Source organism: Microcaecilia unicolor, chromosome 9, assembly GCF_901765095.1.
Source record: "Microcaecilia unicolor chromosome 9, aMicUni1.1, whole genome shotgun sequence".
NCBI lineage: Eukaryota > Metazoa > Chordata > Amphibia > Gymnophiona > Siphonopidae > Microcaecilia > Microcaecilia unicolor.
In genome coordinates this window covers 162,440,610-162,466,645 of record NC_044039.1, presented here as the reverse complement: position 1 = coordinate 162,466,645, position 26,036 = coordinate 162,440,610, and the positions used below count along the sequence as shown (strand labels likewise).

At 42.2% G+C, this 26,036-nt stretch overlaps 1 protein-coding gene across 3 annotated transcripts in view; it reads left to right on the top strand.

Moving 5' to 3' along the window:
• The window catches only part of NEMF (nuclear export mediator factor), a 132,372-nt gene that overhangs the window by 3,058 nt on the left and 103,278 nt on the right, over positions 1 to 26,036 (top strand). For 2 of the 3 annotated variants that reach the window (XM_030214074.1, XM_030214073.1), the window contains exons 2-9: positions 1,414 to 1,482; positions 1,968 to 2,070; positions 3,841 to 3,966; positions 5,494 to 5,642; positions 10,929 to 10,996; positions 12,258 to 12,344; positions 17,862 to 17,935; positions 24,333 to 24,403. In XM_030214074.1, coding sequence (XP_030069934.1) covers positions 1,414 to 1,482; positions 1,968 to 2,070; positions 3,841 to 3,966; positions 5,494 to 5,642; positions 10,929 to 10,996; positions 12,258 to 12,344; positions 17,862 to 17,935; positions 24,333 to 24,403 — 747 coding nt within the window. Of the gene's footprint in view, positions 1 to 1,413; positions 1,483 to 1,967; positions 2,071 to 3,840; positions 3,967 to 4,845; positions 5,643 to 10,928; positions 10,997 to 12,257; positions 12,345 to 17,861; positions 17,936 to 24,332; positions 24,404 to 26,036 lie in introns of those variants that run through there. The other variant, XM_030214075.1, reaches the window with a different exon arrangement.

Here is a 26,036-nt window from a genome sequence, read left to right as displayed (position 1 = left end):
TGCGGTTGTACATTTAAAACCAGGACTGTGCACAGAGTCTCTTTCTTCAGGAACAGAGTGACCTGTAATTCCATCATAGATAAAGAATTAAATGTACCTGTGGTGTGTGTGTTTGTGATGTGCATGTGTTGTATAGGGGTAGTTGTCAGTCTGGGGAGCAGAGGGTGGCTTTTGGGGTGGGGCAATTGAGGGAGCAGTGGGATGGGGCACGGGGGTAGAGGACAGTTGCATCAGGTTAATTTGAACAGAGGAAGTTCTTAACTGATATGTTTCACTGAATGTACAGTTTGTATGCTGCAAAAGGTGAAGATGCTTCTTAGAGAATGACATGGGGAACAAAGTTTGTCACCATCCCTGTGGGCCCTGTTTCCATCCCCGTGGGCTCTGTCCTCATCTGCAGAAGCCTTGAACATTTATAATTTTATATTAAATCTTTTTATTAAAGGAACCATATTCTGTGCAACTGTTATTTATAAATCACAAATAGAAAACAAGAATAACAACGGGCAGCTATAATAGTCCCCTCCACCACCACTGTCGACCCTTCCAATCCCATCAGTATCTGAACTTCCACCCACTACCCCAAGGAACCCTAATCCACTCTGTTAAAGTGTCCAGGGGTACAAAATAAAATTCACTGTATGCCCTAGTGGGGGAGAAATATGCCCTACAAGCACTGTTATGATTTTTAAATCTGTGGATGAATAATAAATCATCAACAATCTCAGGATTCAGTGTAGTTCTCCTGTCTTCTACAGTTCTTCCTGCAACAGAAAATGTTTTCTCAGAAGATGTGCTGTTAGCAGGAATGCACAGGATCCCCCGTGCAAATTTTGCCAGTTGTGGCCAGTACTTTTGCTTGTTTTTCCAAAAAATGAAAACATTGTCATCTGCATCACTTGAACATAAATAACTGTCCAATTTGTTAACAACCTTCAAAGTAGAGAATGACACGAGTACAAAGTTTGTCGCCATCCCTGCAGGCTCTGTCCCTGTGTCATTCTCTAGTGCTTCTCCCATAGACATATACTGGGCCATTATTTTGTGGAGTGGGTGTAATTTCTCTGGAACTCCCTGTTCAATCTGACCAAGTTTTCCTTCATTTCAAGTTTCATTCCATTAAATTTTCACAGAGTTACTTTGTCCCCAGACAACATAAGCAAACCTTTTTGTATAATTCTTTCTAATTTCTGTTGGATGGAAAAAATAAAAATTACCAGCAAGGAGAAGGGAATGGTGTGTCTATTCACCTATCAGGTCAAGAGGCAAAATAGTGGAGGCCATGAAGAATGAGTCTTGTTCTAGTTAACACAAAGATTGGTTCTTCAGTTTTTAGTCAAGCCCTGTTTCAACCTGGTCATGGTACCATTGCTTCCTGTCTTTTGATTAATACTTATTCTGTTTTCTTGGCAGCCTGCTGGGAATGAGAGTGTATAACGTGTATGATGTGGATAATAAGACTTATCTTATTCGTCTTCAGAAGTAAGAAATGTCTTTTATTGAAATCCCAATCTTAGCGTCCATCAGTAATATTGTCTAGAGAATGCATATGTGCTGAAGTGGTATGGGGCTACTGCCTTGGTTATCTTGCACCGCACATCAGCACAGTTCTCCTCACAGTTGTAATAATTCTGTAACTCATGCAAGGGTTTGTGTTTTTTCCCTCTTTTCACCTTCTTATATCCCTTCACCCCTTGCACTCCAAGGTGGGCCTAGAACGCTCATGACCCTGTGGCCTGGAAGGACGTTGCCTTCAGCACTGCTCTGTGCCAGCAGGATTTACCACAACAGCAGTGGGGGTCACCCCATGCTTGTGTGGGTCCCTTCTGTAGCATTTCTGTTCCCTTCCAGCTCTATCAGACAGGAGACTTGTCCATTAGTTTGCTGAGTTGAGGCTTTAGTTAGGGGGCTGGTCTCATATAAGTCTCTCTACTAACTCATCTTGCTGCTTCTTTTTTTCCCAACAGGCCAGACTCCAAAGCTGTACTATTGGTTGAATCAGGCATAAGAATTCACACTACAGATTTCGAATGGCCCAAAAATATGATGCCCTCCAGTTTTTCAATGAAGGTAAATACATTGCTCTGCTAGCAAGGTGCAGTTTCACACAGTCCTAAACCTGAAGTACTGTTAACTACACCATTGAAGCTGTGGTGTATCCAGGACTGATTTTTGATGGGGCTCGAGTTTAGCATGGGTGGCACAGGATAATATGGATGTTGACACACCTAGTTTTCCTCTTATTGGCCTGTTATGTTGCCACAGACTGTGTGGACCTGACTCCATATTGGGAGGGGGAGGGTTTATGGCTCACCCAGGCCTCTCCATGGCTGCACCTCAGCAATGATGGTGAGGAAGAAAGGCAGGGTGGGTATTTATTTATTTATTGCATTTGTATCCCACCTCTTTGCAGGCTCAATGTGGCTTACAGTACATCATGAATGGTGGAAATATATTAGAAGATAGATATTTAGTGTTGACTTCCTAATAGTCCTTTTTTGGAGAGACAACGGAAAGAAGCACAATGCTGACCCTGTACTTGGGAATCTGATAAGTACTTCCTCATTTAGACCAGGATTGGCCAGCTGTGCTCCTTTTTTTTAATTTAATTAGACAACAGGCATTGCAACACAAAGTTCAGAGCCAAGAAAAACACATACATCCAACTCTTAGTCAGCAATGACCATTCAACCCAAACAGTAAAGAGATTTTAATTTTTCATCAGAGTATATTCTTTTCCCAGACACCCAACCCGCACTCCTCCCCCACCTCTGGTCCTGGTTGAGGTTTGCAAATATATAGATCTTCATGGTAGACATCTTGAAAATTAAATTAGACCTGGCTCTCGGGACCAGAGGTGATCTCTGTAATCTAGGTCCCAAGATAACGGACCCTAGAGGACCAAATTTAAGAGCCAATGCAGTTTTGAAATTCAGAGTAACCAAAGCGAATGAAATTGTGCAGATATCTACTGAATACTCAGTGCTGATATCCTGCAAATGCAGATTCAGAGCTGGCCATTTTAGTTTTGATCCAGCAGTTTGATTTTGCTCCTTTGGCTTTTAGCACAATCAGAACCAGGGCAGCGATCCTGGTGCTACAATGAGCCTTCACTAGCTAATACCCAAGGATTTTTCCCTGTTTTACATTCCCTCCCAACTTAGGCAAGTCCAAACATTGCAGCGACAGTCTTCAGTCAGGGGCTATGCACTTTATTCTGTTCTGGAACCCTGGCAATCATGGACTCTACATCTGGCCACTAGGGGGCATTTTGACTTTGCCATTTTGCAAAGTTGAGTCCGCATGCTGCACAAGTTGTCATTGGGGTTCCTGACGAAAGATCGGGTTTCTGAAACGAGGTTCTGTCAGACCCCATGATTTGATGACCTAAGCTCAAAGCTCATGTGGAACATCAGTGGCCTATTGAGATAAGTGCCACGTTTTGATTGGCTCTATTAGAATTACTACAGTTTGGGACTATAGCAGTAAGAACAGACCCAGAAAAAGTGGGAGTGATCATGTTTTGTTTTTTTGTACACATTTATTTAACCACTTTGATGTACTTGGATACTAACTCTATATAGAGGCTCTATGATGGTGTGTGTATATATATGTATATATATATGTGTGTGTATATATGTGTGTGTGTGTGTGTATGTGTGTGTGTGTATATGTGTGTGTGTATATATATATATATGTGTGTATATATATATATATATATAAACTCATAGGTTATGGCTATTTGAAAAGTGAAGCTTAACGAGTTAGAGTTCTGCCATATGATTGTTACCTCTCAGCGAGAGAGATATATTCAATGTCTTGAATTCTGGGTTTGTACAGTGCCGGAAGCATTTGAAGACGCGCAGGCTGGTCAGTGTGACGCAGCTCGGGATTGACCGGATTGTGGACTTCCAGTTTGGCTCAGATGAAGCTGCCTATCACCTAATCGTAGAGCTGTATGACAGGGTAAGCTGGATACCTGCTGTTTTGCTCTTGCTGTCCTTGTAGGATGCTCTGGTTTATCTTACAGTAGGTATGCATAGTACCAGGCTAGCAAAACACCACCGAAAAAGAGGATTCAACATAGACAACAGGATGTATAAAAGACTTTATTATCTTACAGATGCAAAGTGCCCAACATGGCCATGTTTCAAAAATTCTTCATTGGGGTGTAACAAATCTGAGTTCTCATATAGAACCTATTTCCAGGTAGGCTAAATATGTCGATAAGAGTGTACATTCTTAAAAGAGACTCTTCTTTCCTATAAACCTTGCAGGACTGTTGTCTATGTTGAATCCTCTTTTATGGTGGTGTTGTTCAGGTGTGAATCCCTACTAGTACCAGTCAAGCTACAAATGCTTTGAGGATAACGTAACAATATTTGAGTGACAAACATTAGTGTTTATTAAATATTAAAAACTAAAACAGATGAGACATTAAAACACAGAAAACCTGTAGTCACAGTGATGTATGTAATAGTGTTAAGATACTTGTAAACTCCTTGTGTAATTCAAGACAAATTAATCAAATGATACGCTTACCACTAAAATAATTATTGGAAATAAAAACAATCGAAATAACTGAACCTGAAAATGATTCAGTTATTTGAATGGCTCAGTGTAAGCTACATCATAACAAAAGTACCAGGAAAAGTTTAGCACAGCAGCTGAATGTAAGATTATGTAGCTCGCTGTCTAGAACAGTTGAAAGGCCTCACTGAAATGAGAGCAAAAGTGATATTCAGATTGAATACTGTGGACCCAGTGGTTTGAACATGATTGAAATGTGTTCATGTGACTTGCTTGATTCTTTGTTGATTGGCTGTTTTGTTGTTAAAAACATAGCAGCAACATTTTTCGAGGAAGAAACGTTTGAGAAATGTTTGCCCCTGAAGTAGCAATTTTTATTGTGAAACAAAGACCTTCATTGGGCTGTGGGAAAAGATGACTTTTACAACAGATAAGATTTTTTGAGTCTCATTTGTTCATATGTATGATTTTGTTATTTACGAGACATTGATATGCCCTTTGGATTAGTACTGAAAAGTTTCAGAATAATAATATAGTTAATTTAAAAAAAATTAAATTTAAATATTAATTGAGGAGTTTTCTTGGATCCATGATTGACTTATATATACCCTTAAGTGTGCTTGTTATTCAGTAGGAGAAATTTTTCAAGTTCCTTTTCTTCTCAAGAAAATAATCAAAGAAAATTATTAATATGAACTGTGTATAGCCAAGGTTTTTGAAGCTATTCCTGTTTATGCAATGCCATTGTGCAAATGCCTTTTTCCAAGTTTACCTTATTGATTGTATTTTATGCTTACATTTGGTCATTTTATTATTGTTACACTGTTAACACAAAATAAGTTGTTTATATCAAGCTGTACACAGCCTTGATGAGTTTCTTTATAAAGATGGTTAATAAATCCCAATCAAATAAGTGAATGTTTCTTCTCACTTTTTTTGCTTTCTGTTTGGCTTACATGACAGGGTAATATTGTCCTGACTGACTATGAGTATGTGATATTGAACATCCTGAGGTTTCGCACAGGTGAAGCAGATGATGTGAAGTTTGCTGTTCGTGAACAGTACCCAGTTGACAATGCGAAGATGCCAGAGCCTGTTCTCCATGTAGAAAGGTAAAGAGCAGTCACCTCTTTCCTTTCACTTCAAGCAGGTGCTTGGCCAAATTGCTTCAGCTGAAACATGTGATCTCAAAGTGATGCATTAGAATGCAGTGCTATAGGTCCTTAGACAGAAACAGAACTTTTTATTGGTTCACACACAACTTTTCCTGGTATTTCTTGCTTTAGGATTGTTCCATTCTTTTCCTCCTGCTTGTCATAGAAAGATCTGTTGTGGGCATGAAGTGGGTAACGTTAAAAGCCACTTTTATGTACATGAAGTAGAGTTTTATGTGTGGACGTGCAGTGATGTGAAAAAGTTTTTGCTCCCCTTCTGATTTCCCCTGTTATTGCATATGTCACACTGAATGGTTTTTGAACTTTAAACAAAATGTAATATAAAACAGGGTTAATGTGGGAGCACTTGGGGTCCCTTTTACTAAGGTGCAGTAGGCCTAACACAGGCCTACCACGGGACACGCCGAGGTGTCCTGTGGTAGTTTCCCCCTCAGTGCGTGCTAATACCGCACTGGAAAATATTTTCCTGCGCAGGAGGCATGCCCATGGGTGAGAGTAAGCATGCCTGTGCTGATTGGGTAGCTTAGGCACATTATCACTTGCTACCTAATTAGTGTCAGAGTAGCACAGTATCCCTTACCGCCTCCTAAATAAGGACTGTTTCTTTAGTGTGGTGGGAATGCTGCTACTCTGAGAGGAGAAGTGCTGTATTGCTTTTGGATTAGCTTTAAAATTAGGGGAAGGTCTAATTTTAATCCCCAATAGTTTTTATCCCTATCACAGCCTTTGGGTGAAATGTGGCCACGTCGTGTGATTGTTTAAAAAAACTGCACATCTGTTCAGACTGATGGTCTGCTTGTTTGTCTACTGCTACGCTTAGTTGCAGATCGTTGCCTCTTGTTGTCTTCAAAATTACTCCAAGGGCACAGTGACCACTCATACGGGAAGTTACAGAACATCCAGAGAACTGCAGGCCTCTCTAACGTTATGGTTGGTGTTCATGGCTCCACAATAAGAAAGAGTGTGCAAAAATAGGATTCATGGGAGAGGAGTAAGGTGGAAACCACTGTTGTCCGTGATCAGGGCTTGTCTCACATTTGCAAAAACACAGCTTGATGATCCCCAAACATTTTGGGATAATGTTTTATGAATAGATAAATTAAAAGTGAAACTTTTGGGCAACAAAAGGCTCTTTTTGTCTGGTGTTAAGCAAATGCAGCATTCCACAGTAAGAACATTATATCAGTAGTCAAACATGGTGGTTAGAGTATGATGGTGTGGGAATACTTTGCTGTCTCAGGTTCTGGAAAACTTGCCATTATTGAAGGAAACATAAATTCTGCAGTATTCTAGAAAATTCTTAAGGAGAATGTTCAGTCATGACTGTGAGCAGAAGCTGAAGCATAATTGGTTTACACAGCAAGACAGTAATCCAAAACACAAAAGCAAGTCTACATCTGAATGACTGAGGAGAAACAAAATTACAGTTTTGACCTAGTCAAAGTCCTAACTTGAACCCAATAGAGATGATGTGGCATCTATTGAACCAAAGCAGTTCATGTACACAAATCTACGAATGTGTCTGAATTAGAGCAAAGTGGGCTAAGATTCTTCAACAGTGATGTGAAAGACTGATATCAAAATTATAGGAAGCATTTGGTTGCAATCATTGTTGCTAAAGTTTCTGCAACCAGTAATGAAGTTTAGGGAGCAGTTACATTTTCACATGGGTGATATGGGTGTTGAATAACTGTGTTTCACCTTTCACCTGTATTTGATGTACCGCAAACAATAAAAATAAATCTAAGCAGTTTACAGAGATTATTAGAGGAGCATAGAGGTAGAGGGGGGAGGGGACAGAAGGTAACCTAGGTTACAATTATGTGTAATAAAATATTTATGAAAAAGTAAACCAAATGAATGAACCGATGCTCCAATGGGAGCGAATTTAAGCTAGCTCTTATATCAAGTGTATTCAGACATATCTAATGAATAATTCAGTGTGGATCCAAATCTTTTTACAACCCTTGAAGGAATCCAAGGATGATTTTTTTGGCAGGCTTATCAGCGTCCGACTTGTTTCCACTGCACTTTTGCGGTTTATTGATCATCAGTTGTACTATTCTGCACCCGTATTTTGTGATTTTCAACAGTTAAGTGTCAGACCCCTGAAACAGACGGTTGTTCTGTCGAAACACGGCCCCATGTCTGGTCATACACTTATGTGGTACTGAATAAAGTTGCTTTTATCAACCTCTGACTGTGAAGATTTTTTGGTCCACCCATACTTCTTGGATTTCTAATTGGATTTTACGTAGGGGGTTTTTACCTTTACCTTTGGGTTTGGGTTTGTGCAACCCTTGAAGACCAGGATTGTGCACCTCTGCTCCAAAGTGGTTATTAAAGTCTTCACGTTTCATATTTGTAACAAAAGATTTATTGGTTTTCTAAATTTTAGTACTGGGTAACTTTTACTGTCATTTGGATTATATGGATACATGCATCTCTTGTCATTGGTAGTATTTCTAAGTGTTGTGCATTGCACAGCTCTTTGGTAAACTACAGCAGTAACTTTTTCCAAGTTAAATTTTTTTATTTAAACTATCAGAAGAAGAAAAACACAAGGTGGCAGTAGCAAATCTTGGAAAAACTTGGCTTAAGTAAAAAAAACAAGAAGTTAGAGGAGCTTGCTTGAAGGATACATGCATATGACTTGAAGCCTTGAAGACTTATCTGTTTGACAGATAGGTATTATGTCAACAGTTTCAGACCACCTGTGTAACTGATTTCTTCTTCCTGTTATCATTCCTTGAGATGTCACTTTGCTGTATATGAAGAGTTTCACTTTCCTTATTGTAAACTGCGGTGAATTCTTATATGTGAATTCAGTATTATAAGACTCCAGTAGAACAGAATAGAATTCCAGAGTGTTGGAGCAACAACACTAAAACTGGAAGATCTAACAAAATGTGAACATACCCATAAATGACTAGGGGTGAGAAGCAGTTGTTGATGAGTGGAGAGCACAGGATGGTATATATGGAGTAAGAAAACTGAACAAAAAAGAAGGGAGACCAGTACGTTTAATCTGACTTACCAATGTCAAAAATGTAAAAGCTATACAGAAGAAAATTGGAAGCCAATATTCAAAGATGAGAAACTTCTTTGCCCCATGAATCAACTTTACAGCTGTGTTCTGTATAATTTGTAGCCACCTTAGCTGGTATCGAGGAAAGCCCAGAAGAAGCGAATTACAGTAATCTATTTGTGACATTACTGGTAACTGAAGGGCCTTAGCATCAAAGTGGGAGTTAGCTGAGCAAATTTGTCTTAATGTATAAAAGGGTTTCTGTCCTAACTGAGAAATGTGATTAAAGTAACTCCAAGGATTTTGACAGAATCACTCAATGGGATATGGGCCCCATGTATAGAGGGCAGTACAGGAAGATTCGATGAGACAATGAGAAAAAAGTATTGCAGTGGTTTCTTAAGTATTCAGCTTTAAGCTGTTATCAAATAACCAGTGGGTAATCTAGTCAAATTTTTCCAGAAATCATAATAATGATATGCTCTGTGTGTGATTCTAATGGAAATAGTAATTTAATAAGATTGACGTGAAAGTAAAAGGTAATATCTAAAGACTGGATGAGAAGAGACAGAGGTACAATTGATATATTAAATAAAATAGGGACCCAGAATTGAACTTTGTGGTACACCACAAGAGAGAATATGAACAGAAGAGAGGGAATCTAACCATTGAACCTGAAACACTCTATCATGCAAATAGGATTGAAACCAAGACAGAGCTGTATCTGTAATACCTAGCATGGAATGATGGACAAGGTCAAAGGCTGCCATCAGATCAAGAAGCACCTCAGCCCCTCTGCTTGAGGATGTGCATATGAAGTCTGTAATCTTGAGAAGAGTATTCTCTGCAAAAATATTGTCTGAATCCTGTTTGACACAGATATAGTTTATTAATCTTGGTGTGGAGGACTGTCCTAGTGGTTAGGGTGGTGGACATTGAAACTGAGGAACTGAGTTCAATTCCCACTTCAGGGCCAGGCAGCTCCTTGTGACTCTGGGCAAGTCACTTAACTCTCCATTGCCCCAGGTACAAATAAGTACCTGTATACAATATGTAAGCTGCATTGAGCCTGCCATGAGTGGGAAAGCGCGGGGTACAAATGTAACAAAAATAAAAAAATAACTGCTGAGCCACCACTCCTTAAATAAATGATGTAATAGTGTGAAAACTGTCATGTGTTTACTCAGGTTCCCTTTGTCTAATATTACATTTTGTTTAAAGATCAGAAACCTTTCATTGTGACATACATTCAATAATGGGAAAATCAAGAGAGAGGCAAAACCTTTTTTTCATATCACTGTAGCTTATATATATGTAATGTCACTTCATTTATACTTTAACCCGCAATGAGCAGAAGAGTCCCCATGGCCAGAGTTTTCACGTAGCTGCATGCTTTCGGATTTTCAGAAATCTATGCCTAAATTTTCTCAAGCTTTGTGCACACCAAATAACAAGAATAAACCTATGTAGTTTCTGTAGAGTAATTTTCAAATGGAAAGAATGGATGCACGTTTCCCTTTGAAAATTGGCATAATGTCTGCTCATGCTTTCTGTTCAAGTTCAGTGGCCTGTTACAAAATCACCCTCTAAGGGAACAGTTCTACAGCTGGGTGCTTTCAAGTAGGTGCCGTGGCGAAAGCCTATTCTATAATGGCATCTGGGTACATAACCTGATATTCAATGCATTGCAGTTATACAAGCCATAAAGCTGGGATAGTTTCAGTTGCATAAATGCGGCAGGGATGTGTGTGCGTTAGTTGCAGTATTCTGCTTGTGGGAGCCCTGCCCATGTTCCATCGATGTGAATGCACCCCTTGCATTTGCGTACTATGCACTTACAGAACAACACTTAGTCACCCTGCTAGCACTTACATGCATAAGTACACTTTCCTGAGAGATTTCTGAGATAGAATAAACGTTTCAAGGATACTAGATGCACGGAGCAGTTTTCTGGTGGAGGTGGTAAGGGCAAGAACAGGGACAGAAATCAAGAATGCCCGCGCTAAACACGGAGGGTCTGTAATGACGAGGAAAGCTGAAGATCAGAGAGAAGGGCTGCAGTGGTTCAGATTAGATGAACCTTGTGTTCATTGTCTCCCATTGTCTGTATTTCTAATTTTTTTTCTCATTGATGGATCATTATAAATAAATAGTCCTCAGCGTACAGGAACAGTATTGCACTCTTTGTCTAATAGGTTGAATGAAATAATTGCAAATGCAGCAAAGGGAGAGCAGTTAAAGAGGATCCTTAATCCACACCTGCGTAAGTACCACTATCTTATCTATTACACATGGAAACAGATGACCTGAGCAGCACATCTTAATAAGAGCACCATGAGACTACTAGACACTCTTTGTTTCTTTTTGGCCCTATATTATGGAACTGTCTACCACTCTAGCTCTGTTCAGAACTGTTTTTAGGTGATTTAAGATTGCCCTAAAAACACATTTCTTAGAATTCACTTTTGGGTGTCTTCTTTTTGGTACTGGTACTGGAGTGTAAATGCACTGGCTGTGCATGGTAGATAGTCCCTGCCTGTAAGTAACTTTCTTTCCTGTCTTCATTTTGCTGTTCTTTTCCACACTTCTTTTGTTACTTTTTAGTCTGTATATCACCTTGACCTGCATGTCAGAAAAGGCAGTGTAGTAAATTCTTGTAATAAACATAGAGAAGTCATTTGAAAACTGTTTTGAAACAGCTGAATTTTGTAACTCTGTAAGACCTAGGAGTAGAGACGTTAGCTGGGATACAGGTGTTTCCTGTCCCCACAGCGATGATGGGTCTATCTGCTTGCCTGTTCATTCTAAGGGTGTACACAGTGTCTAAAAAGAGCTCTTTAGCATCGATGTTGCAGAAGTAGGAGTGACACTCTGTTGCTTAACCTTTCTCAGATGGCATTCACATCTGTGAACTGTGCACCCTCCAGCATTTGAGACCCCAGAATGCTTAGAGATGCAGAGGGGTGACCTAAGTAGATGTAGCAGAATTCGCTTTGTGACCAAGTGACAGGGATGCTGGGGAGGAGAGTGGTAGGGGACAGCAGAAGGAGACCATTAGTGGTAATACACTGCTCTTATTCAGACATGCACTCTTTAAGGGAGCCCATAGAACTTTAGCTGCTTAGTTACTGATCATCCAGAGGAGCTCCTGAAAGCCCTGTGATTGGAGCTCAGTACAGGACCCAGAAGTTAAATATGGTGCCTGTGAAATGGAGTCACAGAGGGTGGGCACACACACACGCCCGCACACACCACACTCGCATGCAGAGGGGAGGGGGATTGAGTTCCAGGACTTCATCGTCTTGGGAGAATGGAGATAAGTGATTTCCCATGTTGTTCTGGAACTGATGTTTTCACTGCTTTTGCTGAAGCAATAGTTTAAATTGTGCATTAAAAGTAGGTGGTCTTCATGTAGCCCTTCAGAAAGCTCCTATTTTTTTTGGTCTGTTCTTTGATATGATGAATGTTAAAAAATTATTATTTCATTAATTGGTTTTGGTGGTGCTATGTTTGGTGAATTACAGCATATGGAGCCTCTCTAATCGAGCACTGCCTTATAGAGACCGGCTTCTGGGGCACTGTCAGAGCAGACCAGTTACTTGACAGCAAAGGTATGTGGGACAACAGTTCTCTCACTGCACAATGTGTAAGATTCCTTTTGTATGTTTGCCTGTGTTTTTGTTTGTCACAGCCATTTCAGAGTGCAGGATATACCTCCTGCAAGCCCAGTGACCCACAAGATACCAAGACTGTGTCACTCCTCACGCACCACTAGGTATTAAGCCTCACCTGCACACATTTGGTCTAGGTACCAGTTGGTACTATCCTGGAGGGTTCCCTTCTAGCAGGTCTTGTTGGGTGATGTGAGTTTGACTGTTGGATAACACAGCCTTTGTGGAACCCATAGCTGTTTTGTTGGATTTGATCATGCTGCAGACAGGTGCAGGTTTTGTTTCAGTTGGGGCGTGAAATGTATGTTAGTTCTTTCAGAATCAGTTCATCATTTTGGGCGTTCCCAATGCTGTCCGATAGTCTGAACATATGCACTGTAGTTATGTTGGCTGTTTCTCTCTCTGCTTTGGTTTGGGATATACATGAGTTGAGCAGTTGCACATATATTAGAGATACTAGCTTAGGTCCATTTTTGGCCTGCAAGAGTGACTTATCCCAAAGAGTTAGATTCACCATCACAATGAGTAAGATTGAAGGCTTGTATTTTGTTTTGCTTTTTAAATGTTACTGAGGCTCTAGGGCAGTGATTCTCAACCTTTTTTCAGTTGCGACACACCAAACAGACAATGCTTGCATTGCATTTGAAGTGGTGCAAAGAAAAGCTACGAGAATGGTATGGGATTTGCGTTACAAGACGAATGAGGAGAGACTTGCTGACCTGAACATGTATACCCTGGAGGAAAGGAGAAACAGGGGTGATATGATACAGACATTCAAATATTTGAAAGGTATTAATCCGCAAACGAACCTTTTCTGGAGATGGGAAGACGGTAGAATGAGAGGACATGAAATGAGATTGAAGGGGGGCAGACTCAAGAAAAATGTCAGGAAGTATTGTTCACGGAGAGAGTGGTGGATGCTTGGAGTGCCCTCCCGCAGGAGGTGGTGGAGATGAAAACTGTAACGGAATTCAAACTTGCGTGGGATAAACATAAAGGAATCCTGTTCGTAAGGAAGGGATCCTGAGGTGCTTAGCGGAGGTTGGATGGCAGAGGCAGGGCTGGTGGTTGGGAGGCGGGGTTAGTGCTGGGCAGACTTATTCGGTCTGTGCCCTGAAAAAAGACAGATACAAATCAAGGGGTTGGTGGTTGGGAGGCGGGGCTAATGCTGGGCAGACTTATACGATCTGTGCTCTGAAAAAGACAGATACAAATCAAGGTAAGGTATACACAAAAAGTAGCACATATGAGTTATCTTGGGCAGACTGGATGGACCGTGCAGGTCTTTTTCTGCCGTCATCTACTATGCTACTATGTGGTACACTGGCATGCTGTACGTGACCCTCATGGATATTGCAAGACAGTGCGTTATAAGTCGGTTCATTATGTTGACTTTAGATACCAGGGTGCTAGGTGGTGGAATTCAATGCCAGTGGCAATCAAGGGTCAGCCTGATTACTTGGTGTGACAGAACAATGTGTTTTAAGCCTGTAAAACGGCCTTTATTAGTTCTTGAAGTACATTTGGCAAGCAGGTGGTGCATGTTTCATGTTAGAGGCTGTTTGGCAGTGGAAGACATGTTTCATATATGGTAGTCTTGTCCAAAAGTAAAGAGTTATTGGACTGAATTGCTACACAACTTAGCCAAGTTCTAGGAAGAGATTATTCAGCCACTGCAGAACGTTGTCTTCTACACTTTTGCCCCTGGGGGATCCCACCAGCTTTACATCACCTGGCCTTGACATTCCTGGTGGCGGGCAAGATAACTCTAGCTTTGTCATGGAGAAGCATTCATCCGCTACCAGTAATAAAGGTGGTCCACAAGATGGATTATTTATACCAGATGTCGAAACTTATTGCTGTTAGATCTGGACAAGTAATACAATTTCACAAACTTTGGGACAAACACACAGCTTGGAGCTCTCTCTCGGGGATTGATCTGGATGCCCCCCGGTTAATAGTTTCAGTTGTTTGACTGCTCTTGCAACTGAATCCCATCTGTTCAGGAACATAAAATGGATCATCAGAGGACATATGAATATCATCATGCAAGGCATGGCACGGGGAGAATAGGGGGAGGGGTTTGGATGGGTTGTTTTATATTATGCTTTATTTACAGCTGTCTAGACTATCTTGTTGGTTTTGTTTTCTATAAAAATTTCAATAAAAATAATATTTAAAAAAAAGCTGTTGTAGAAAAGTGAATGCCTCTTTTAGTTTCACTCAGTGAATAAGTGAATCTACATTATTGTGAGCAGTATACTTTTAAAACTTGTTGACTAGGCTCTGATTGGCCCAGTTGATAATTTTTCTTTTGAACAGTACTGGCTGTTGTTTCAGTCTTAGCTTGGGAGAAAAGAGAGACAGATCTCTTTGCTGAGGCTCAGTGAATTATATGTCCTGATCTTCCCAGGTACTGTTTAGACAGTATACAAATGTTTAGTTAGTGTTATAATTGATCCATATTTCAGTTACCTGTTATTGTTTGCTGATTTCACTATTTTGTTCCACTGTTTGATTTTTAAAAGACAATAAACAATATTTAGTTTATTGCCTCTCTGGACTGATAAAGAATCCTAGTGGTTTGTGTTGGGTTTGTGAGTGCTTTCTGGGAATTGTGGGACCACTGGGAGTGTGGCCCCAGTAACCTAGAAATCACTGGGAATAATTTAAGAGTGGGAGACTTGCCCAGAGGCAGTTGTGACCCAGTTGGTGAGAGGAGGGTGCTACTGTAGAGCACAAGTGGCAGGTGTAGGCAGACCTGACCTGTGCTAGGGATATACTCTCTAAGTGGCCGCGGGGAAACCTGAGGAGGGTGGCTAGGCGTTTTGTGACACTTGGTATTTCGCTGAAGACTGAAAACTCTTCTGTGATTGAGTATCTTAGATTGCAACTGGCCATTAATGGTCTATATTTGATATTTTGTTTTTGGCTTTGTAAACTTTGTTGTTTATTTACTGTTAGCCACATTGAACTCGAGTTTGTTCGGGATAATATGGGGTGTAAATGTCAAAACAAACAAACATGCTCTGCGTCCACAAAAAAATTGAACCTCCCCCAACAATAGATGCAGACTAGCACTATGACATTTCTCCATGGAAGTCACCATATAAAAAATTCTGATTCTCATTTCACTGAGCAATAGCATCATAAATCTTTCCACTATCAGGCTCATTGTGAAATAATACAAAACCTGATAAAAATCCTAACTCAATAAATTAACCAAGTCATGCAACAGTAGCAGTAATCCTATGATTCAAACAGCAGGAACCCTGCCTACGAATAGGCAGCACTATAAGTATGTGAGGACTAAATCAAGTAATACAGTACCCATTTCTTTCATCTGTTCCCCATTACTGCATTTCTACCCTCTATACTTACTATCCTACTGTCACTCATCTCGACAGCCCCCTATGGACTCTACCACATGGATCCAACATTCCCCTTCTACCCTTGTAGCCCAGCATCTCCACCCTCTTTCTCCTTCTCTCTACCCCCACTCTTATAGCCTGACATCTTCCTGTCCCATCTCTCTTCCCTCCCTCCCTGCCCCTGTGGGCCAATATTTCTTCCTCTTTCTTTCCTCCCTCCCTTTGTCTATTTTTTATTTATTTTTGTTATATTTGTACCCCGCGCTTTCCCACTCGTGGCAGGCTCAATGCGGCTTACATGGGGCAATGGAGGGTTAAGTGACTTGCCCAGAGTCACAAGGAGCTGCCTGTGCCTGAAGTGGGAATCAAACTCAGTTCCTCAGGACCAAAGTCCACCACCCTAACCACTAGGCCACTCCTCCACTCCCTCCCTTTTCTTCATTCCCAATCCAATATCTCTCCCTCTCTCTCCTTTCCTTACCTCCACTTCTGGGTCTAACATCTCTCCCTTACTTCCCTTCCTCCCCTCTGCCCCAGGTCCAGCATCTCTCCCTTTCTCCTTTCTGCCCCTGGGTCCCTGTCCCCTTTTTCTCACCCTCTCCCTCCTTTCTGACCCTAGATTCAACAGCTCTCCCTCTCTCTTTCACTCTCCCTGCACTGTCCTCTGCCTACCCATGGTCTAGCATCTCTCTGTCTCTCACAACCCCCTTCTCTCAGTCTTTCGCTGGCAGCAGCAACAATTCACATATGCTGTATTTTTAAACACATGGTCTGGCAGCAGATGAACTGAACTAGGTTACTAGCAGCAGCCAAGGAGGCTACTGAAGAAGTCAGCCCTGTTAAAGGGACCATACTTTCCCCACTGACACCCATATGAGCAATAAAGTGGGACATGGGAGACTCGGACACTGGTAGAGTAGGGTGGTAATCACCCCTTTTTCTGCATTTCTCTGGACTGTTTTGTGTTTTGTTTTGTTTTTGTTGGGGGGGGGGGGGTGCTACCATCTCTGCCTTGAGAATTGCATGGGGACAGAGATTTCACCCATCCCTCCCATCTGCCTTGTTCCCCATCATTAAATGCTCACTTCTATTTTAAAGATGTTTTATATTAAAGTAGGGTAGATGGGTTTAAGTACTTCGTTCTTCCTGGTTGTGAACAACGAGGCCTTGTGCACTATAGGAGATATACACATATATGAGCTCATATAGAAGCTCATATACACATATATGAGCTTTTATACCCACACACACAAAATAAAGACACACACAGACAAAATAAAGACATACATGCACAAGCACACACACACACATAGACAAAATAAAGACATACACGTACACACATATACACATGGATTGAAATAATTCCATGAGGTATGTTTTCCTACCAGGCTCCCTCCCACTGTTGCCACATGAGGCTGTTAATGATTCATATGTGTATTTCATTTTTTGTTGTAAATTTTAATATAAAATCTTAACGACTGAACCATATAGCTTTCTTGGTGGTTGCTATTTATGGTGACAGCTAGTGACTGAAATGTAAAAGCATGGTAATAGCTGTTGCCTTGGAATAGGTGGTATCTTGTGGTTAAACTGTAAAATCCATCCTTTTAAATCTGTTGGAGGTGACATTGAATAGTTCTATATATTATAATTCTTTGTTTCTTATTATTTTTTCCAAAACAATGGAATTACATGAGCCATATTATATCAGCCATGCTCTGCATACTTTTTTTTGTTGTTATTACATTTGTACCCCACACTTTCCCACTCATGGCAGGCTCAATGCGGCTTACATGGGGCAGTGGAGGGTTAAGTGACTTGCCCAGAGTCACAAGGAGCTGCCTGTGCCTGAAGTGGGAATCGAACTCAGTTCCTCAGAACCAAAGTCCACCCCCCTAACCACTAGGCCACTCCCCCACTTATTTTTTTATGGCCAGTTAATGCAGGTTTATGAAATGTGGTTTTGAGGCCATATGACAGAATATAACCAATTATGTTGAACCATTTTATAACATTTTATTCTGTTAAGCATATTTCAGGATTTTTACCTGCTTTTGCTTACAGAGTAAACTTTTTTTCCCTTAAGATATCGAAAGGGTGCTAGATGCTGTAAAGAAGGCAGAAGAGTATATGGATATAACAAAAGACTTTAAAGGAAAGGTATGTGTTTCTTCAGTGGACTAATTCTTGTGTAGTTATGATTTATCTTAAAATAGAATAATGGATAGTGAGCTTCTTGCTTACTTCTAACCATTTGTAAATCTGGATTTCGAAGAAGTGAAAAATAATGTTTTGAAAGCCATTTAGCTGAGCTGTTTTAAACTGAGGATTAGCATTATACAATTTATATTGTATATTCCTGGGCAAAATAAAGCAGCATTAATTATATACAGAAAACATAAGGACCAACCATTTTTTTAGTACTGTATTTGACAAGTCCCGTTTGACCTGGAAGTGGTTCCAATGTAGAAACTGCTCATAGGAGCCTGTCCCATGGCCAAAGGCAGGAAGTAGAGCACTTTTGATACTGTCTGGGAGGATACTTTGTATATGAAAGTTACCGCTGTTATACCCTCAAATCCAGACAGAATCTCAGCCATCCATCCAGAAGGACTTCCATGGCCATTCCAGAGCATGCCCTCTCAGTTGTGACCTGTGCCAAGTCTTCTGTAACTTTCTGAAATTTCCAGAATTCTGTGGCTTGGCCATGACCATGTCAGAAAATCTCTGAGAAAAGTTCTGGAAGGATGTATGATACCACAAAACGTGATATTCTTTGACTGTGGAGGGCATTGCTTGCTCAAAGAAAATAGTAGACCATGCTGTTAAAAAGAGCATTGTTTCATATCACAATCATTGAACACTGAGGTTTGAATTGTTACCTGTGCCTGTGTACATTGGGAAGGTCTGTGACTAGCTCTGTTTGAAATGAGCATCAGAATGTGTGCTGCTGATTTTCTGGGCACATGGATAAATACAGAGAACAGCAACCCTGCACAGGCTTTGCATATTAAAAGTGGGCAGATGGACTTCATATCATGCTGATTGACAGCATATCATGTGTGGTTAATTGAGAGAATAAGGGTGCTGCTACATAGACGATCTCAAGTTATCCCTGGATCACTGGTACTGATTACTCTAAGTAAAGCAGGAGTTTATAGCAGCACCAAAAGCTGCCCAAAGTGTCTGTGTTTTAGTTAAGAAATTGCTCAGCTTCCTGTCATTTTAGTTCTGGAAGGTCATGTTAAATTGTCAGCAGTGTAGGATGAAAAATGTACAGGGAGTTGAGCAATATTCTGCCAGGTACTTGTGACCTGGATTGGCCACTTGGAAGTAGAATACTGGGCTAGATAGACATCAATCTGACCAGTTATGGCTACTATGTTCTTACATTATTCACTCATGTTTTTTATCTAGTTAAAAATTAAGCCCTATCTTACTAAGAAAAACACAAGAGATAAAGGTGACAATTTTCACACTTTTCACATTGGGACAAAATTCACAGGTATTTTTCACCTAGGGAGACTGCACTGGTTTTCAAAGAATACTTACTTTCTCCTTGAAAGTTGCCACAGATGCAAAGTACCCATGGATGTTTGCATCTGCTGTATGTAAAATAGTAAATCTACATGGATATGAACATGGGTTGATTTGAAAATGCTTTCCAGAAATGCCTCCATATAATGCAGCTACAAGGAGAGTTAGATAACCCTTGACGGTTTCAAAACACAAAGACTTGTTGGGTTCTTCAGTGATTTGAAGTTAGGAAGTACAAACTCACTGGGAGCGGTATTCAGCTCATAGTGGTTAGTGGTTTTAAAGCCATGGACTGGCACAGGCTAAGTTAGACCCAGATATTGGTTTATGATTTATTGAAACTTGCTATACTGCCTAAACTAACTTGCAGATCTAAGCAGTTTACAATCTAAAAGTAAAACTTCCACAGAAGGAAAGAGACTACAATAGCAGATAGGAAAGAACATCACATTCATCCAAGGAAAAAATCAAGCTTACCCAAACAAAAAAAAAAAAAAAAAGAAGAAAATGAGAGTCAGAAAGACCAGAGGGGAAATGAGGGAGGCAAGGAAAAGCAGTGGATCCATCTGTCATAGTTCTCTGAATTCTTACATAGAGTTAAAAGCTTGATAGGAAAGTCATGTTTTTATGGCAGACTTAAAGAGGCAGATGCAGCAACCAAACGTAAAAAAATCTAAATCGTTAAAGTCCCTAACGATTTTAAAATAACGAAAAATGCACCAAAAAAAAAAGTCACACATGCTGAGATCGGTATTGAAATGTACAATGTATCAAAGAATCACAATACACATCGTTAATCGGCCCCCAAATCATGCGCAGAGCAGCCAAGCGTTATGTTAGCTGCTCTGCGCATGCCACAAACAGTCAAAACACAGTCAAATCACAAGCACATGGCTCCCAAATCAAAATAAAAATAAAAAAAGGATCGGGAGGGGGCAAGGGCGCTCATCAGGAGCGTCCTGTACGGACGGCCTTGCCCCCCCCCCCCCCCGCTGCTCCCCACTTTCCGCCGCTCCCCCCACCCCGAAAAAGCAAAATTCAAGCAGCCCCTGCCCCCCTCCCTTCCTCACTACTCTCACCTCAGCTCCGCCTCCCGACATCCTCCGTCCTGTGCCCCGCCCCCTTTTGGGGTCGTCGCCGCCATTCCCCTCCTCCATCGGGCCCCCCTCCCTCTTACCGGGCCCGTGCAGCGCCTCTCTCCTCTGTCCGAAGGCGCTGCACGGCAAGAAGAAAGCCTGATGCCTGCCTTTGCCCAGCTTCGATGGCGCGTCTTTCTCCTGCTGGGCCCACCCCTTTCTGACGTCGGTAACCTACGTAGGTTACTGACGTCAGACAGGGGCGGTCGCAGCAGGAGAAAGACGCGCCATCGCGAAGGCAGGCATCAGCTGATTCAGCTTTCTTCTTGCCCGTGCAGCGCCTTCGGACAGAGGAGAGAGGCGCTGCACGGGCCCGGTAAGAGGAAGGGGGGCCCGATGGAGGAGGGGAATGGCGGCGACGACCCCAAAAGGGGGCGGGGCATGGACGGAGGATGTCGGGAGGCGGAGCTGAGGTGAGAGAGTAGTGAGGAAGGGAGGGGGGCAGGGGCTTCTAGAAGTTTGCTTTTTCGGGGTGGGGGGAGCGGCGGAAAGTGGGGAGCAGCGGGGGGGGGGGGCAAGGCCGTCCGTACAGGACGCTCCTGATGAGCGCCCTTGCCCCCTCACGATCCTTTTTTTATTTTTATTTTTTTATGTGTTTTCTGAGGTCCTTTGGACCAATCACAGCGCTTTTAGCTCTGCTAATGCGCTGGGATTGGCTCAAAGTTTGTTTATTTTTTCACTTAACACTTTTTCCTGGCACAGAGCTGTCCTAACGAGAGGTCCAGACCTCTCGTTAGTTTTCCTGCCTTTTTCCTGCGTAAAGGCAATCGGAAAAGGTTAGTGCATGTCGTTTCAATGGGGTTTTCACACTAATTGCTCATCTCCATTCCGTTTTCGTTAGCTGCTACTGTCGTGTTAAAATAGGCTTAAGTGCATGGAAAGGATAGGAAATTCTTCCCTGAGGGCTCATTTAACGATGAAAAACGTTTAGTGCATCTACCTCATAATTCTTAAAAGATCATCCTGCACAGATGTTCAGGGGGAGGGATTTCCAAATGAAGGGGGCCATGAAGAAAAAAACGTGACTTTTGGTAGATTCCAGCTGAGCAGATTTGGGGCTAGGAAGTACCAGACAATCAAACATATAAACGGCGAGTGACCGAACTCACTCGCAAATGTGCAGTAAAGACCCTCTCTGTCCCGCCCCCGCGTCAATACGTTATGACGGGGGCGGGACAGAGAGGGTCTCTACTGCGCAAGGGGAGGGACGAAACCGCCGTTGCTACCGCTCCCCCCCCAAGGTCGCCGCCACCACTCCCCCCACCCGGAGTCGCCGCTGCCACCCACCCTCCACCCGGGCTGGGCTCTCGCTCCGCTATAGAAACAGTCAACGCAGCACACAGCTCAGCTGAGCTGCCGTCGGCCTTCCTTCCCTGCCTGAAGAAACAGTGGCCTACGCAGAGCCTCCACCCCCCCCCCCCCGACGCACAGCGACAAACACCGAGCTACGCAGGGGGAGGAGTGCCGTCTGAACACCTGATCCGCCGGGACCCCGAAGCTGCTGCCCTCCAAAATAAAATACCCACCTGCACCCTCCCCATGCTGCCGTCCTGCGCCCTCTCGATGCTGCCGCAGGTAAACCTTGCTAGCGCCCGTTTCATTGCTCAGAGAAACTGACCTTTTTTACTAGTTATTTTATAAAAGCAACATATGTACCTGTTATGAAATAAGGTTTCAGAGCTATCCAAAACGGCACATGAAAGTTCTCTCACACACTTTACAGCTGCTCCAAAGAAATCGTAAATGTGCGCATGTACTCTGTGCGTACTCATGAGTACATGTGGTTGTTAACCCAAAACCACGTCCCAAGAAAGCCCACGTTTCAGATGGGGTCAAAGCAGGCAGCTATTCTATAAAGGAAAGTAGGCACCTTCTTTTCTTTACAGAATACTAGCACAAGTGGCAGAAAATACACCTACATAGAAGGTGCAATCACTGGCACCGCCCTATGGCTGATATAAATGCTCACACCTACATGCGTAAATTAGAGAATACTCTTATTTATCTGTGTATTTGCACGCTCCATCCGTGCTCTGCCCAGTCTCCACCAATGTGAATCCCTACTGGGAAAGTGCATACTTTTCTGCTGGTTGGTGTTCCTGCCGCCTAAAAAAAGATGGGTCCTTACAGAACGTGTGCCAAGTTGAGCGCTGTCAATCATATTGAAGAGTCGGATCCTAAGTACACAAGTGCGTCTGTAGATTAGTGCATTTTATAATCAACATGCATACTTTGCAATTCCATCCAAGCTCTCCTAGACAGCTCCCCCAGCAGTGCCTGTAGTAAAAGTATATGCATGTATGCCAATGTGCAAACTTTTATGCTTGCCTTAATTTTATAAAAGCCATTTTATGCTTGTAGATTGCCGCATAAGCAATAAATGACTTTATAAAATTGCTCTCTATGTTCCTTATTCTATAAAGTTTATGCACCTAAATATACACTCCTAAATTTTATGCTTCTAAATTTATGCTCATAAATTACAAGCATACGCTATGCTCCAAAATAGATTATGCTCGTAATTTAGGAGCATAAATTATGCTCATAAATTAGGAGCATAAATTTTAGGAGCCATAACCCTTATAGAATAAGGCCCTATGTGGGCTTTTGTGCTTTCCTAGCCTGTGCACTCTATTATAAAATGATCCTCCCCAAGATATATGGTTATAATATTGGAGTGGGGCAGTGACCTGAGAACCAGGGGGTTGGGTTCAATTCCCACTGCAGCTCCCTGTGACTCTGGGCATGTCACTTAACCCTCCATTGCCTCAGATACAAAATAAGATCCCCATCTGCTCCTTCCTACCTTCAGAACCTACTCATCCCCTACACTTCCCTACGTTTTCTCTGTTTTGCCCTGCCGACCACAACCTCCCTACCCTTCCCTCTCCCTCACAAATTCATCTGACCACCACATGTGTGACTCAGCTTTCAGCTATTTAGGCCCCAAATGGTGGAATAGCCCCCCCCCCTCCATGTCCAGAATCAGCCTTCTCTTTCCGCTTTTAAACAAGCCTTGAAAACCCACCTGTGTTCTCTGTCTCCTTCCCTTCCTCCTTCTGATTTTTTCAGCTTTTACTCTGCTCTACTTCTTTTTTTTAAAGCCTTGTTAACCACTTTATGACTGTGCTGGAAAAAGCAATCGTGAGGGGAGCTTGTATATGCCATTCTACCAGTTACAAGGATTGCACTTCTCAAATAGTGTTTTTGCTGTTTTTTTTCCCAACGTGGACGTTGGCAACTGCTTGCTGATGTTCTATATACTTGTTTGCCAGTAAAATCCACAGTATAGCCCCGGAGGCAGCCCTTTTTGGGCGAAATATGGCCAGTGTCGGGCGATGCAAGGAGATTGCTATTTGTATGAGTAAAAGTCTAAGTGTATCTATTACTGATCTGCTTTTATCATTTCCATCTTATTTACATTTTATGCTGTTTATTACTATATATACTCGAATATAAGCCCATCCGAGTATTCTGAGATAATATTTTTCCCAGTGGTTCCCAAACTTGGTCCTGGAGGTTTTCAGGATATCTACAATAAATATTCATGAGAGAGGTCTGCATGCAATGGAAGCAATCTTGCTCCCCCTCCCCCCTTCGGTGGCCCTGATATTGATTTGTGCTTGAAGTTACTCATATTTATTTATTTAGATTTAGCCTTTTCATTGGACTCTCATGATGAGTTATGTTCAGGTACCATGGAATTAGATTAATTCTCATTGTTTTGATTTCTATGTAATGACATTTGTTTTGGCAGCAGTATATTTTTAAAGACTAAATTAAAAGCAAATGAAATAAGTGGGTAACATTGTTCTAGTCTAGCATTGTAATGAATACCAGATGCACATTGTCTTTGAGCAGATTTCTTATATTTACTCTCCTAGGGCTATATTATCCAGAAACGAGAGATGAAACCAAGCCTGGAGCCAGATAAACCTGCTGAAGACATACTGACGTAAAGAGCTTGATATTTATTCACTTCCATCACAGATGGTGTAATATAATTAATTTTTAAGTGGCATTAGCAAACATGTTTCCTTAGCATCCCTCCGGACCGGCCCAGGATTGGACTGATGGGTTGTGCTCGCCTACCAGCAGGTGGAGACTGAGAAAAAAACTCTGACTCTAGAGAGCCAATAAGAGCCCTGGTCATGTGACCCTAGCCCCAGTATTTTCTCAGTCTCCCAGCAGGTAGGAAGCGAGCCCTTTAGTCTCTCTTTATAGGATTTATATCTATGTAGATTGGTATTCTGGTTTTTTCTCTCTCATTTATTTCTGTGCCTGGGGAAGTTTTAGAGGCTTTTTGGTGCTTTTATCTGCTGTTGTCAGCCTCTGGGGTGTCACACTCGGATGTTTCCGGGTCCCTCCCCCAATCCTCCCCATCTCCCTAATGTTCTCTCAAAATTATTAAGGGAAGGGCCACCCTTTCTGAGGAAGGTGTTTTGCCTTGGGAGAGGCAGCCAGGTTGTAAAAAAAAAAAAAAAAAAAAATCGAGAGAACTTGCCCCACTGACTGAATGAGCAGACAGCTCCGTTTGATTGCAGGGGAATGCCTTGTTGGCTGTGATTCAGCTGTGTAAAAAAAAAAAAAAAAAAAAGGAAGCCTGAAAAGTAAAGCTGCAGCATTGTGTTTCAGCCCTCTTTCAGAGTAGTGCTGTTTTTTTATTGCTTTAGCAGTGCCGTTTGTAGTTTTATATCGGGGAATTCTCGTTATTTATTTATTTAGCAATTCCTCTCTGTGAACTTGCGCGAACCGCGTCGGCGCGTGCACGGGTTTTCCCTCCGAAATGTCGGAGAAGTTGAAGAGGTGCGCTGTATGTCTGCGGCGAGGCGTTAATGCCTCAGGCGCTTGTAAATACTGCACGGCGATTGATGTTTCTTCTGCCCCTCTCCCTCCGTCGACTACGGGGTCCGTTTTGGCGGTTGGCCCTTCTTCTCCCGCGACGGTGTTAGCGTCGACAGTGGAGGCCTCAGATTCGGGGGGTAGCGCTGGAGTTTTGGCGCGAACGGCGGCCATTTTGAGCCCAGCTCCGGTTCTTACTGCAGGGGGTCCGTCTGCTTTGCGCAGCTCTGCGACCTTAGCTGATACGGAATCGGGAGTTATTTTACAGGCTGCCAGCTCTCAGGCAGGGGGGTTTCCTCCTGAGTTTGTTCTACAGATGTATCAGGCATTTTTAATGCAGAGGGGCAATTCTGGTACAGCAGTGTCACAAGAGCCTGTCACTACTACCCTCCCTCCCAAGAGACCTAGGGTTTGGGACATGCAATTGGAGTCTCTTTCAAATCAGGATCATGATATGCCCCTTTTAGAGGAGGAAGAGGAATTAGTGGACAATTCTTGGGAAGATTCTTCTTTAGATCCAGACGCTGTACCTTTGGCTCAGGGGGAGGATCCTGCGGTGGCTAGAGTGTTTCATAGAGAGGATTTGCAGGATCTCATTTCTATGGTATCCTCTACTTTACATTTTGAGGATCCCCTTCCTGACTCAGGGGTCCGAAAGGTGGATATTTTGGTTAAGGGTTCCAGAGCCTCCACAAAACCTTTCCCTATGCATCAAGATATTTGGGAGGTTATTAAACCTCAATGGG